We start from the raw sequence: 15804 nt of genomic DNA, 5'->3' as shown, positions 1-15804 counted from the left end.
GCAAAAAATCGCAAAGTTCAAGGGGGCCGAATAATTTCGCAAGGCACTGTATGTCATTAACATACTTTACTCAACCAAAATAAGAAATATAACTGCCATCTGTCAATAACAAAATCATTTCCATAGTTGAACAATCATCTATATTATAGTTCCCCCCCAACTTCGGATCTCTTGGCGTAACTTCTAAGGTATTGGGTTGACAGTCGTTGGACCAAGGTTTGTGTCCTGGTTGGTGCTATGCCTGAATTCGCTACGCTGGTTCAGCTTAAATAGTTCAGCTGGAATGTGATTTCTAGTTTGCTCAACATTTGGACATATTGTTGTAGCTGAACCAAAATAAAGTTGAATTGCAATGTTCCCTCAACCTAAAATGTAAAGTTGAGTGAACATACAATTCAACTTGAGAATTTATGTTGGTTTAGCTAATATGTAAACATAAAGAAAGTTGCACACTCCAACTGACATTTCAACGTTGTCGAATGTTGAGCAAATTGGAAATCGCATTGCAGCTGGTTGCTATGAGTATTTTTAAGTTGAATCAGCACATTTAGAAAGAAATGGTTTTACAGGAACACATATTAAGTCGGCAAATCAGTTTACTCACAGGATTTGAGCAAGTGAGAAAGGCTACAGAGTCATCAGCTTGTCAGCAGTCTAATTTCAAAACGAAGACCTTTAGTGACTACTGTACAGATGTCTGTTCCTTCCAAACTGAACGTCTGATAGAGTGTGAGGAAGAATAGAAGAGAGAGAGAGAGAGAGAGAGAGAGAGAGAGAGAGAAACTAGGAAAAAGAGTGTGAGGGAGAGAGGGAGAGAAAGAAAGTGAGAGAGCAATCGAGTGAGAAGGAGAGAGATGAATTGTAATTGTAAGTGGTAGTGGGCTACAGTAGCTCTCCCCTTATCTGGGGCTGTCTGCCCTATTGTGGGAACCCGCCCAAGCCGCCCATCCTAGGAAACGAGAGCTTCCTGTTGTTTTATAGAGCTTTCCTGCAGAAAGGTTGAGATATGTAATCTGGGTCCACCAGGGAAGAGAAACAGAGCAGTGTCAGGCAGAAATGAAAGCCCCTAATCCGTCTCCCGTGTCTTCTTCTTCTGCTTGCTGCTTTCTGCCTCTTCTTCTCTGGGGTAAGTAGAGGATTTACAGAGTACTATATGTATATACAAAGGGCCAGGGGTATGGAGAAGTATGTTGAATTACTGAGAGAAAAAGTATGTAAAATATTGCCCTAGATTTCAGCTCTTACAGAAAGTGAAATACTTAGAAGCGCACAGTGAAGTAAGGGATTGTAGTAAGAGCTTGGCAGATCTAATATTAGATTTTTCTTTTTAAAGTAGCCTAGACTTAGTGATTTTGATTTGTTAAAAACATTTTCTTGCTCCAATGGTGAAGAAACAGAGGTTAAATATAGGTATGATGATAGGGATCTGGTGTCTTTCTTGAAGATTTTAAGCAGATTGTTGTTCGAATTTAGAGGATCTGTTTCTACCAACAAATACATAAGATAATGGACTTGTTTTTAATCACGGTCTTCACAGAACACGATGTCACAATAACCGTATAATAAGGAACACCTCAACTGTAGACTCAATTTCCCAGACCAGATCACTCTCCTTCAAAAAAACGAAACAAACCAAGTTATCCAAAGATGACATTAAATAGTTTGTGTTTGAGGAAATGGCTGAACTGTTTCAGACTTTATTCAGAGAACAAAGGGAGGATACACTCCCTGCCACTGACCAGCTCTCTCTTCATTTGTTTCTCCTTCCCATTCCTCTCTTTCTATCTCTCCTATATGTTCATCAGTCTTCTGTCAACTCATTGCTGTATTTCTACTTGCTTGTGTTTTGTCTTTGTTTATTTCGCTGACTGTGCACGTGTGAGAATGTGAGGGCACACTTTTCTGGAAAGAACTCTCCTGGTGACATTGGCCCTGTTTCGTGTCTGTCCCTGTAGCACTGAGCTCTACAGCAGCTGGCCTGATAGGACATTACGAGGCGCCACAAGCTACCACACCAGGTAACTGACTGTTGTCCTCTTCTTGTGGTCTCTACATCAACTAACACAACTCATCAATGTCAACTAGTGTTAAAGACCAAGAGAACAACAACAAATGTTTTTTTATTAGTCTGTCTTCACTTTGATGGGGGTCCCATTGGGGTCCCGTGTGGCTCAGTTTGTAGAGCACGGCGCTTACAACGCCAGGGTTGTGGGTTTGATTCACACTGGGGACCTGTACAAAAAAGGTATGCACTCACTACTGCAAGTTGCTCTGGATAAGATGTAAATGTAATCATAACTACATTTATATCAATACTTTGATGAAACAGTATGTTATTCTCAATTTAGGTTTCACTTCACGGCATGACTCAACAAGAACTGCAAACGACCAATACAATGGTAAGTTACCAGATTCAACTTTTTAGGCAACATTTTAATACCTCTTTCGCAATATTGGCATTACACAACATAATGATCATAGATGGATTATGTTTGAAATGTTTGTAAAGGTGAAACACCCCATTCATGTTCTAAACAAACATTACCGCAGAGGTTTGGCCTTCGTCATCGCTATCGCGCAACACTTTGATGTGAAATTATATTTGAATCCACTGGGGAACTCTGTTGGACAGGCACTGTAAACACATGGGTTCAGAACAAAACTGTCCAACCTCTTAACAACAAAAAAAAGACAACCGAGATGCAGCTCTCTGCCAAGAGTCCTAGGCTTCTAGCATAACCTGAGGCCAAGACAAACCTGTGGGGAGGTCCCCACCAGTGGTGAATCAGCAGCAGCTGACACAAGGCCTATAATTGTCTGGGGTCAAAGATGAAATGAAACCTTGTTACAGGCAGCCCCTCCAACTGGGCTGCACTTCCTGTATTTGTTCACCGTTCACCCCATGTGACGGGTGTGTTCAACACATGAACTCTAGAGTTGTGAAACAACTGGAACTTGGGAGCAGCTAGCTCCCCTTCACTGTTCCTCACCCTACGATTTCCCTTTTCTCTCTCTCCGCTCCCCTCCAACTCACCCAACTCTGAGCTCCTCCTCTGCTGAAAAGACACATTTCCTGATGTCATTACTAAATCAAAACCGTTGCTCAGCAAACAGATGTGTTCAGGGGCCCAACCACACTGCGTAGCATAGATTGTCCTGAGAATACATCCTCTAAATCTTTTTAAAGTCACTTTAAATGTTTTTATTTCATCCCAGTAATCGACAAAGACTTGTTATTTTGAAATACGTCCTTTTTTGATAAGGAGCTTGAGGTACAGAATAATCGTTTTAGTGATGATGAAGAAGTGGTCTAGTGTGTTGTCTTTGAAGAGCAGTATGAAACGGAGACCGTAGTCTGCTGAGGTAACAGTCATGCAGCTCCACATGGCTCAAGGTACGACATAAAGATCCAGGAGGAGTCCGCCTATATTCCCAGCCTTATCCTATTGTGTGAACGCTGAAAGTCCTATTGAGTTGGAGCTTTGCATTACTTGCCTGTGGCTTTGGGGCAAATAGAGAGTAGGTCGTTGCAAACAGCTGGCTGACTCTAATAACGTCTCCCAGATATGAATCCACAGCCGTCTGCACAGCACACCGTGCGTAGTCATGATTACATCCACCCTAAACACCCTGGTCCTAAATGTTTACTTATGTTTTCCGATTTGGCAGAGGCAGCCCTCAAGGCAAATAAATCACAAGCTGCACAAGTCAGCCAGGCCTTTGACTGTGAGAAATGGAGACTAAAATGTTTGAGAGTTCAAGAGTAAAAGGTTTTCAGATGTGAGTCCAGCCCAACTTGGGTGTGCTCCCTTTTATTTGAGAGAGAGAGAGAGGACAATCTTTTGAGCCTCCACCCCTTTAAAAGGCAAGACAATCCTAAAGAAATGCACTGGAGAGGGGAAGAGCTTGCTGTCAAGGCGCAGGGCAGACAGACAGATCCTCGAGGAACATCTGGTAACCTAACCGCGGGTAACACCGATCTGACATCTGGTAGCCGAGGGTAAAGCCGTGTCTAGCTGCTTCCACCCATGTCTCGTTTCCTGTTATGCCCTGCAGGGCTCGGTGTTAGAAGTTCAGGCTCAGTCTAGATGGTCGTCAGTCAGTGGGGGAAACTCTCCTATGTTCACTTTCTCTGACATGAAGGGAGCGCTTGTCTTCTTTGGGATGCTCTTCTCTGTTCTCTCTGGTGAGTGTGTGGGCTCGGCCCGGGCGGCAGCGAACGCATGTCCCGCGTTGCTGGACAGTCGGACTGAGTTGCTGACAGAATGTGTGGCAGTAAAGATAACATTTATTTCATGCTCCGTTTGGATTGGGATCTTAAATGTTACATTGAAAAGTTTTTTTTTAAAGATTTCAAAAAAGATGTTGAATGACACAGCTGTTCAGTCTGTCTGTTTGAGAGGCCGTTTTTAACAGACATTTCTGTTGTGACTACAACCATTGGCCAGGCAAATGAATACAAATGTATTGTCCTTTTCTCTTCTCAGACGTTAGCCTCGAAGATAGAGGATTCTCCAGTGGATTAGGTGGGCCATTATTACTTTTCTGACTCTACATGTAGGCTAGTTAGTAATGTTGAATCGGAGGTGACACTGCTGCTTCTGCTTGCTGTTAAATCAACATAAGGTTAGACTGACACTTGTTAGTAATAATGTGTAACCATGAATCTTCTAGACATCCTTCTAATCCTACATTTTATGGATTCATTTTAGATGATGGAATCATTTCAAAGAACTGATTTTTTAACGTTACAATATTCTCTCTCTCTCTCTCTCTCTCTCTCTCTCTCTCTCTCTCTCTCTCTCTCTCTCTCTCTCTCTCTCCATCTTATTCTCTCTCTCTCTCTCTCTCTCTCTCTCTCTCTCTCTCTCTCTCTCTCTCTCTCTCTCTCTCTCTCTCTCTCTCTCTCTCTCTCTCTCTCTCTCTCTCTCTCTCTCTCTCTCTCTCTCTCTCTTACTGTACAGGTTGTGGGAATAAGTATGTTAACTGTGAACAATACTGTGAAGTTTGTGAGTATTTTCCCCCAAGGGCGGAGTGCTACGTGACCTTATTTGAGGAAACCTGCTACAGTAATTTTGTAGGTGCCATGGAGTCATTAAACAACACAGACTGGTGCAACTGGAACAATGTGAAGAGGTAGGCCTAGATGCTTATTTTAATCCACCTATTATTCTGTTTAGTTTGTTTCTGATCCAACTTATCATGCCATTGGTCTTGCATTGTCACTTAGTTCAAACAGTAGTTTTGAGAAACCCAACACATAGTCAAGTGAAATCAGAGTGAACTCATTTAATGGTCCATCCATACCATGAAACTCTTCATAATGTCTTTCAGACACATAACGTTGCCCTCTCTTGTACCAATAGTATCCCTCCTATCCCTCCCTGTAGGATGTATAACGCCTTCACCATGTGCACAGAGGAGATAGCAGAGTGTCTGCTGATCCCCTGGCCCAACAGGATGGTGGAGAATGTGTTTGTAAACATCCACTCCAGGTTCTTCTGGGACTGCCCCAACGAGGCACTGAGCGACCCCCCGCCCAGCATCGTGTTTGCCTTGGTAATGACCCCCATCTGCCTCATCCCCATCATGGTGGTCCTGGTGGTGCTCAAGACCAAGAACGGAGATGGCAGCTCCTGATAGGACGTCCTGGATCAGTCCTCATCCACCCTGCCACACCTCCATGTTCAGACTCACTCTCTCCATCCCCCGAGGATTCAAGACTGGGGCCATTGACACAACTATTTTTACAGAGAACTGCTTATCGTCTTCCACCCACTGATGATTGGCTTAGCTCTGTGGAGTCCTATCAAAACAATCTCAAAGCCCAAACACTTTACACGTGACCTTTTTGGATGCACCGATACAGAATGAGTAGTACCACATCGGCATCGTCCAAGGACACAGGGGTTCAAGAAATGGTCCGTCGGTGTTGTGTGGAGTGTCAGGTCAACATCCTCTGGGTTGCTTCTTGAAAACTCATCTTCTCCACATTCCTCGATGCTCCTCTAACGAAAAGTGGCGACAGCCATGTAAATGTTTCGACTTCCTACACACCTTAGGAAAGTATTTAAGATAGTAGGGTTTATGGACTAATGTCATTCTTGACAATCCATTCCATTCCATGACCATCTCCATCCTGTCCCAGATGTGAACCCTGACAGTGACTATGCTGAAATGGTTACATGTTTTACAATATTTTAATTGTTTATATATATACAGTGGGGCAAAAAAGTATTTAGTCAGCCACCAATTGTGCAAGTTCTCCCACTTGAAAAGATGAGAGATGCCTGTACTTTTCATCATAGGTACACTTCAACTATGACAGACGAAATGAGAAAAAAATCCAGAAAATCACACTGTAGGATTTTTAATGAGTTTATTTGCAAATTATGGTGGAAAATAAGTATTTGGTCACCTACAAACAAGCAAGATTTCTGGCTCTCACAGACCTGTCACTTCTTCTTTAAGAGGCTCCTCTGTCCTCCACTCGTTACCTGTATTAATGGCACCTGTTTGAACTTGTTATCAATATAAAAGAAACCTGGCCACAACCTCAAACAGTCACACTCCAAACTCCACTATGGCCAAGACCAAAGAGCTGTCAAAGGACAACAGAAACAAAATTGTAGACCTGCACCAGGCTGGGAAGACTGAATCTGCAATAGGTAAGCAGCTTGGTTTCAAGAAATCAACTGTGGGAGCAATTATTAGGAAATGGAAGACATACAAGACCACTGATAATCTCCCTCGATCTGGGGCTCCACGCAAAATCTCACCCCGTGGGGTCAAAATTATCACAAGAACGGTGAGCAAAAATCTGGGACCAAAGTAACAAAGCCTACAGTAACACACTACGCCGCCAGGGACTGCGTAGGGACTCAAATCCTGCAGTGCCAGATGTGTCCCCCTGCTTAAGCCAGTACATGTCCAGGCCCGTCTGAAGTTTGCTAGAGAGCATTTGGATGATCCAGAAGAAGATTGGGAGAATGTCATATGGTCAGATGAAACCAAAATATAACTTTTTGGTAAAAACTCAACTCGTCGTGTTTGGAGGACAAAGAATGCTGAGTTGCATCCAAAGAACACCATACCTACTGTGAAGCATGGGGGTGGAAACATCATGCTTTGGGGCTGTTTTTCTGCAAAGGGACCAGGATGACTGATCCATGTAAAGGAAAGAATTAATGGGGCCATATATCGTGAGATTTTGAGTGAAATCTCCTTCCATCAGCAAGGGCATTGAAGATGAAACATGGCTGGGTCTTTCAGCATGACAATGATCCCAAACACACCGCCCGGGCAACGAAGGAGTGGCTTCGTAAGAAGCATTTCAAGGTCCTGGAGTGGCCTAGCCAGTCTCCAGATCCCAACCCCATAGAAAATCTTTGGAGGGAGTTGAAAGTCTGTGTTGCCCAGCAACAGCCCCAAAACATCACTGCTCTAGAGGAGATCTGCATGGAGGAATGGGCCAAAATACTTATTAATACCAAATACTTATTTTCCACCATAATTTGCAAATAAATTAATTAAAAATCCTACAATGTGATTTTCTGGATTTTTTTCCTAATTTTGTCTGTCATAGTTGAAGTGTACCTATGATGAAAAGTACAGGCCTCTCTCATATTTTTCCAGTGGGAGAACTTGCACAATTGGTGGCTGACTAAATACTTTTTTGCCCCACTGTATATATGTATATGTGTGTGTGTGATTGAAGAATGGCAAAAGTCAGGATATTCTTCAGCATTTGTGAAATGATTGTGGTTAGGGGAGGATGACAGAAGCTGTGAAGCTTGTTAAGATGACGGAAAAGCGATTTTGTTAGTGGATTACCTACCCTCCGGCTGGGCAAACGTGAGTCTTGTGAGTCTCTTTCCAGAGGGCTCTACATGGAACCCAAAAAGGGCTCTCCTATGGGGACAGCCGAAGAACCCTTTTGGAACCCTTTTTTCTAAGAGTGTCGTTATCCGTATAGGATCTCCGTTATGTTTATTTCTGTATGTAACTACAGAACAAAATGTGATGTACCCTCACACCTGGTAGCTTCCCTGTCCTTGAATGGGTTTTGTGTATATTAGAATTGTATGATGCTTCGGGAGAGTCCTCTTTCCCCCCCGAGTGTAGGGTTTAGAATGTATGCAGTATGGGGCCATGATGAAGGGTTTTGACCAAGTATTAGTCTGTGAGGAAGGTTGGGGTCAGGAACTAGGCACAATGTGTGAGTAGCCTACGCGCAACATGTAGTCTATGAGGTCTGTTTCCAGGAATCGTCTATTTCCCAGCATTAAGGGCCCAGCGCCTCAGCCTCTCTCTCTCTCTCTCTCTCTCTCTCTCTCTCTCTCTCTCTCTCTCTCTCTCTCTCTCTCTCTCTCTCTCTCTCTCTCTCTCTCTCTCTCTCTCTCTCTCTCTCTCTCTCTCTCTCTCTCTCTCTCTCTCTCTCTCTCTCTCTCGAAAATGACGGTCCCCACTATCGCCCATGATGAGCCAGTCGAAACTTGCCTGAGAGATGAATCAAGCACTAGATCAAAAGACTACAAATGTTTGGTCCCCCCCCCGGCTCAGTGTAGCAATGAGCATTGACTGAAGACAGAAGAAAAAACAAATGTCTATCTTTCCCCTTTTATTATGCTGTCGTGGATGACACTGAAAGCACTGAATTGCATTCAGTTTCAGAAACAAAGAAATATGTCGGCTTATGTATTGTATTTCTGCTCTTACTCTGGTCATAAGACGTACTGGACTTTGTACTGTCTGTGAGAGGGGTGTGGGTCTTAGTCAAAGCATAGCCTCTTCCCTCACACAATGTACTGTATATAATTATATTTTGCAATTAAATATGTTAAAGCCAAATGCTTACTTGCTTGACTTTGTTTTGTAGGCTACGGAAAGGGATTGCAGAAATAGATATTGTATTTTTGTAAAGTTCGCAGAAGGTCCAAAGTGAATATCCTAACTGGATCTAATTGGTTTAAACCCCATGCCTTAATGGAATGCACAGCTGATAACGCAATGGATGATTCATCAAGTTTTTAGTCGTTCAGACCCAGTGCAGAGATGGGTGTTATTGTGAATTCCAAATAGACCCTTTGCCCCTTCACCCTATAGGGCACTCTTGTAGATACAAAAGTAATAAATAAATAAATAAGTATTTGCCCCGTCTTGTGACTGCATGGGTGGCATTTCCACCATTCTTTATTGCAGTTCTGCAAGAGTCCATTCAAGCTGTTTTACTCACAGAACATAGCTTGTGTGTTTCTGTGTGAGGTCTCCTCTCTAAGGAAGAAGTGGCAGCAGCTGTGTAATCTACATCCTTATCTGTCATAGACAAGACTGTTGGGTGGATCTCTGTGTCTGTCAGGCTGTGTGGGGAGGGACATTGTGTTCGATGACCCTCTTCCTCTCTAGAAGTCAGGTCATCCTTACCCACTTCCAGTGTCACTCAGGTCCCAAAGGGTCAGAATCATAGAATTTGAATGTCTAGAATGGACATTCCCATGGTCAGAGGGCATACTGTATGTCCATTCTGTGAACTATATGTGTATTGTCATAGCACACCTTACCATGCAGGACCAGCCAGTTAGAGCTGCCCATTTCTGCAAGGACCCAATATAACATATCTACATCAGCGGCTGGCCTCCCACCTCTCCTCCTTTTGCCTTTGCTAAGGTTTTTGCTCCAACACCAAACCATTGTGAAGTGTGTGGTTGTGTCAGCGGTTGAAGGGGTCATTAAAGAGACATGAGCTTCAGTAGGCGGATGATTGGAGAACGATTGCGCTCTACAAGCCACCCTCACAGCAGCTGTGAGAGAATACAGCAGAATAGGGCAAAAACAGAGGTCCTTTGTCAGGTCATCTGATCCTCCACCTGCACCACCCGCATTCTCCTTCTCAGACTCCTCACTTGCCATTGTGCCACACTTTAAATACCTTGGAAGCAGTTTTTAACAAGAGCAACCGGCACCAATGTTGCAGTCTACCAGGGCAGTGTGCGTATCTACAGTCTTCAGTCGACACTGAAAACAACTGGAGTCCTTTCACATAAAATGCCTCCAACGGGTTTTGAAAGTGACCTGGCAGGACCGTGTTTCACACTTAGAGATCCTGCAAAGACACAAGACGCACTGTGAGTGACCTGGAACAGGACTGAAGAGAGACTGAGGAGACCACTCAAACGACAGAACTCCCTCCAAAACTGTGCAGCAGACAATTCTCTGAAACGGCTCGGTCTGCCTTGAAATCTGATGGCTCCTTGATTTAAGGAAAGCAGGAGCATTGAGGCGTCCATCACACACCAGCAGCTTAGATAACTTGGCCATGCCATCCGGATGCTAGAGGACCGCCTTCCTGGAAATATGCAGTACAGACAGCTACAACTGGGCCGTCGCACTGGGCAGAAAAAGCAGTCTAAAGGATCCCTTGAAGACACTCACTAAAGAAGTGTGGGGTAAACTCTGCCTTCATTGAAGGCTGTTGCCACGGACCATTCCACATGGTGTGGGCTCTGAGGGAAAAGGGACTGAACGGGCCATTGTGTGCTCTGACTGTGTGCATACCACATCAGATTATACAGTCTTCAGCAAACCCACAAGCAGTAGTGGATGTCATCATCAAATGCGATGGACTACCTTAAGTGAGTAAGGTGGCTTGCTTGGCTAGACTACTTGAAAAAAAAAACTCTTGCAAAACATTGCCCTCTAGAGGTTAGTCTCTCAAATAACATTTCAAAGCTATTCCATCCAGACATTCAAAATGATTTGGATTAAATTTGCAAATTTCTTTAAATAAAAAAAGTAATTTAAAGACGGAAACCCTTTGAAACGCAAAGACACTTTGGGTCTGTGTTCAGTCCCTCATTCATTCGATTCAAGATTATTGCAAAATATTAGATACATTTTGATACATATACCAGGTATATCTAAATTCCTGGTTAGTATAGTTAACTATTATGTCATGAAACATACAGGATTAATCTGAATCCCAAACTAATTTGATGCCAATAATATAAGCAATTTGAGATAGTTCTCTGAGCACATCTTTCTTTCTTTACTCAGTTCACTCTGACATAATAGGCCGTCATGAGTGGAATCTCAGCGGCAGAACAACTTTAATAACATCCTGTACATTCTCACCTGTCCTCCAACAGAATGAAAAGTATTAAGTGCTGCCCATACTGCTGTCCCAGTTGCTACTGCTGCTCCTACTCCAAATCTTCTCCCTGCTGCAACACGAGACACCCCAGCTGCCCATAATGCTGTCCCAGTTACTCCTGCTGCTCCTACTCCAAACCTTCTCCCTGCTGCAACACGAGACACCCCAGCTGCCCATACTGCTGTCCCAGTTGCTCCTGCTGCTCCTACTCCAAATCTTCTCCCTGCTGCAACACGAGACACCCCAGCTGCCCATACTGCTGTCCCAGTTGCTCCTGCTGCTCCTACTCCAAACCTTCTCCCTGCTGCAACATGAGACACCCCAGCTGCCCATACTGCTGTCCCAGTTGCTCCTGCTGCCTCTACTCCAAACCTTCTCCCTGCTGCAACACGAGACACCCCAGCTGCCCATACTGCTGTCCCAGTTGCTCCTGCTGCTCCTACTCCAAACCTTCTCCCTGCTGCAACATGAGACACCCCAGCTGCCCATACTGCTGTCCCAGTTGCTCCTGCTGCTCCTACTCCAAATCTTCTCCCTGCTGCAACACGAGACACCCCAGCTGCCCATACTGCTGTCCCAGTTGCTCCTGCTGCTCCTACTCCAAATCTTCTCCCTGCTGCAACACGAGACACCCCAGCTGCCCATAATGCTGTCCCAGTTACTCCTGCTGCTCCTACTCCAAACCTTCTCCCTGCTGCAACACGAGACACCCCAGCTGCCCATACTGCTGTCCCAGTTGCTCCTGCTGCTCCTACTCCAAACCTTCTCCCTGCTGCAACACGAGACACCCCAGCTGCTGCAACATGAGACACCCCAGCTACTGCTGTCCCAGTTGCTCCTGCTGCTCCTACTCCAAATCTTCTCCCTGCTGCAACACGAGACACCCCAGCTGCCCATACTGCTGTCCCAGTTGCTCCTGCTGCTCCTACAAATCTTCTCCCTGCTGCAACACGAGACACCCCAGCTGCCCATAATGCTGTCCCAGTTGCTCCTGCTGCTCCTACTCCAAACCTTCTCCCTGCTGCAACACGAGACACCCCAGCTGACACCCCAGCTGCCCATACTGCTGTCCCAGTTGCTCCTGCTGCTCCTACTCCAAATCTTCTCCCTGCTGCAACACGAGACACCCCAGCTGCCCATACTGCTGTCCCAGTTGCTCCTGCTGCTCCTACTCCAAACCTTCTCCCTGCTGCAACATGAGACACCCCAGCTGCCCATACTGCTGTCCCAGTTGCTCCTGCTGCTCCTACTCCAAATCCTCTCCCTGCTGCAACCACCCCAGCTGCCCATACTGCTGTCCCAGTTGCTCCTGCTGCTCCTACTCCAAACCTTCTCCCTGCTGCAACACGAGACACCTCAGCTGCCCATACTGCTGTCCCAGTTGCTCCTGCTGCTCCTACTCCAAATCTTCTCCCTGCTGCAACACGAGACACCCCAGCTGCCCATACTGCTGTCCCAGTTGCTCCTGCTGCTCCTACTCCAAACCTTCTCCCTGTTGCAACATGAGACACCCCAGCTACCCATACTACTGTCCCAGTTGCTCCTGCTGCTCCTACTCCAAATCTTCTCCCTGCTGCAACACGAGACACTCCAGCTGCCCATACTGCTGTCCCAGTTGCTCCTGCTGCTCCTACTCCAAACCTTCTCCCTGCTGCAACACGAGACACCCCAGCTGCCCATACTGCTGTCCCAGTTGCTCCTGCTGCTCCTACTCCAAATCTTCTCCCTGCTGCAACACGAGACACCCCAGCTGCCCATACTGCTGTCCCAGTTGCTCCTGCTGCTCCTACTCCAAACATTCTCCCTGCTGCAACACGAGACACCCCAGCTGCCCATACTGCTGTCCCAGTTGCTCCTGCTGCCTCTACTCCAAATCTTCTCCCTGCTGCAACACGAGACCCCAGCTGCCCATACTGCTGTCCCAGTTGCTCCTGCTGCTCCTACTCCAAATCTTCTCCCTGCTGCAACACGAGACACCCCAGCTGCCCATACTGCTGTCCCAGTTGCTCCTGCTGTACAGAATCATCTAGAATGTCTTGTTCACAGGAACTAAGAAGCCTTGCCCAAACCATGAAAAACAGCCCCAGACCGTTATACCTCATCCACCAAACTGTACAGTTGGTGCTATGCATTCAGGCAGGTAGCGTTCTCCTGATATCCACAAAACCCTGATTTGTCCGTCAGACTGCCAGATGACTCACCGTCAATCCAGAGGACTTGTTTCCACTGCTCCAGTGGTTTACACCACTCCAGCCGACGCTTTGCATTGCGCATGGTGATCTTAGGCTTGTGTGCGGCTGCTTGGCCATGGAAACCCATTTTATGTGCTGATGTTGCTTCCGGAGGCAGTTTGGAACTAGACAGTGAGTGTTGCAACAGAGGACAGACAGCACTGTGGCCTACCACTTCGAGGTAAGCCGTTGGAAGCTTCATGAGGTAGTCACCTGGAATGAATTTAAATTAATAACAGGTATGCCTTCTTAAAAGTTAATTTGTGGAATTTATTTTCTTCTTAATGCGTTTGAGCCAATCAGTTGTGTTGTGACAAGGTAGGGATGAAATAGAGAAGATAAACCTGTTTGGCTAAACACCAAGTCTATATTATGGCAAGAACAGCTCAAATAAACATAGAGAAACGACAGTCCATCATTACTTTAAGACATGATGGTCAATCAATCCGGAAAATTTCAACAACTGAAAGTTTCTTCAAGTGCAGTCTCAAAAACCATCAAGTGCTATGATGAAACTGGCTCTCATGTGGACCACCACAGAAAAGGAAGACACACAGTTATCTATGCTGCAGAGGATAAGTTCATTAGAGTTAACTGCACCTCAGATTGCAGCCCAACTAAATGCTTCACAGAGTTCAAGTAACAGACACATCTCAACATTAACTGTTCAGAGGAGACTGTGTGAATCAGGCCTTCATGGTCGAATTACTGCAAAGAAACCACTACTAAAGGACAAAGATAAGAAGAAGAGACTTGCTTGGGCCATGAAACACAAGCCATCGACATTGGACTGGTGGAAATCTGTCCATTGGTCAATTGATTCCAATTTTTTGGTTCCAACCGCTGTCTTTGTGAGACGCAGAGTAGGTGAGCGGATGATCTCTGCATGTGTGGTTCCCACCGTGAAGCATGGAGTAGGAGGTGTGATGGTGTGGGTGTGCTTTGCTGGTGAGACTGTATGTGATTTATTTAGAATTCAACTAGCATGGTTACCACAGCATTCTGCAGCGATATGCCATCCCATCTGGTTTGCACTTGGGACTATCATTTGTTTTTCAACAGGACAACGACCCAACACACCTCCAGGCTGTGTAAGGGCTATTTGACCAGGAAGGAGAGTGATGGAGTACTGCATCAGATGACCTGGCATCCACAATCACCCAACCTCAACCCAATTGAGATGATTTGTGATGAGGTGGACCGTAGAGTGAAGGAAAAGCAGCCAACATGTGCTCAGCATATGTGGGAACTCCTTCAAAACCGTTGGGAAAGCATTCCAGGTGAAGCTGGTTGAGAGAATGCAAATCTGTCATCAAAGCAAAGGGTGGCTATTTTGAAGAACCTAAATAAAATATGTTTTAACACTTTTTTGGTTACTACATGATTTATATCTGCTATTTCATAGTTTTTTGCTAATTTCCTTTTTGATCAGAAACAATATTTGATTTGATGTGCATTAAATTGTTTGGTGAAATATGCATAAAGGAGAGTAGTTGCACCTTTTAATCGTTGTTTTTCCTACTTTGATCATCATAATGTAATGTATTTGGATCATCATGATGTGTCTGCAATGAGTGGGTTCGATCCCCGGGACCACCCATACGTAGAATGTATGCACACATGACTGTAAGTCGCTTTGGATAAAAGCGTCTGCTAAATGGCATATATTATTATTATTTATATATTATGAAGATCTATTGATTACATCGGATGTAGACTAACACATTTTTTTTTCTCAACTTGACTCAAGAGGTATGATTGTTTATTGCAGGCAGTCGCGTTCTTTTGATCATGTATTATCATTATAGTTTTGATGAATGTGTTTGCTGTTTTGAGACAACAACTACATAAAAAAAAATGCATTTACTGTTATGCAAAATACCCCAGAGATCCGTGCCTTGTGTACACTGTTTTGAAGATCGACAACATTGTTCAAATAATGTTGTGAGACGTCTCAACATGCAGATTAAAGATTCAAGTCAAGCGACATAGAAGAGACTTCTCCCGGCCACATCGTTTCCTAGATCCACTGCGGACATAGGCTGACACGTCGCTGGCGGCTGTTCTCGTCTCTTCTCCCTGCTTCCCTCCCTGGGAAAGGACCAGGGGGCTATGCCACAAAGCAGGATCAATAAGTTAGCCAGCTGACTTTGATAAACAACCCAAAACAACAATAGATTTGATGTTTCATGAAGGAAGCTCAACTCAGACATGTGTGTTTGATTGTTGATTCCGTGGACCCGTTCACTTACGTAACACCAGTCGTTTCTGACAAACACATGTACTTGGATTCATTCATGCTTTTCGAATCCTTTGATTTCACCTTGGTGGGATAACCCAAAGGAAGAAGAAGCTTAGTCTGTAAACAGATCCAACGATGTGTTTTTTTGAATCAATACGCAAATGATGACATTAAGGTCACCA

At 44.9% G+C, this 15804-nt stretch overlaps 1 protein-coding gene across 1 annotated transcript; it reads left to right on the top strand.

Annotated features, from left to right (window-relative positions):
* The first annotated feature begins 819 nt into the window (after positions 1–819).
* Positions 820–6325, top strand: LOC124015867 (receptor activity-modifying protein 1-like). The gene is made up of 6 exons (XM_046331343.1): positions 820–1126; positions 1956–2018; positions 2349–2399; positions 4488–4526; positions 4965–5136; positions 5391–6325. Exons 1-6 carry the CDS (start codon positions 1057–1059, stop codon positions 5638–5640), a joined length of 645 nt encoding a protein of 214 aa, XP_046187299.1. The 5' UTR covers positions 820–1056; the 3' UTR covers positions 5641–6325.
* Positions 6326–15804: the final 9479 nt, after the last annotated feature.

This window comes from Oncorhynchus gorbuscha, linkage group LG26, assembly GCF_021184085.1.
Source record: "Oncorhynchus gorbuscha isolate QuinsamMale2020 ecotype Even-year linkage group LG26, OgorEven_v1.0, whole genome shotgun sequence".
Classification (NCBI taxonomy): Eukaryota; Metazoa; Chordata; class Actinopteri; order Salmoniformes; family Salmonidae; genus Oncorhynchus; species Oncorhynchus gorbuscha.
The sequence above is the reverse complement of the archived record's forward strand: the minus strand, read 5'-3'. Positions and strand labels throughout refer to the sequence as shown.

Coding starts and splice junctions, on each gene's coding strand:
- LOC124015867 (XM_046331343.1), top strand. CDS start 1,057: ATGAAAGCCCCTAATCCGTCTCCCGTGTCTTCTTCTTCTGCTTGCTGC. Junction 2,019..2,348: donor GCCACAAGCTACCACACCAG/GTAACTGACTGT, acceptor TTCTCAATTTAG/GTTTCACTTCACGGCATGAC. Junction 2,400..4,487: donor TGCAAACGACCAATACAATG/GTAAGTTACCAG, acceptor TTCTCTTCTCAG/ACGTTAGCCTCGAAGATAGA.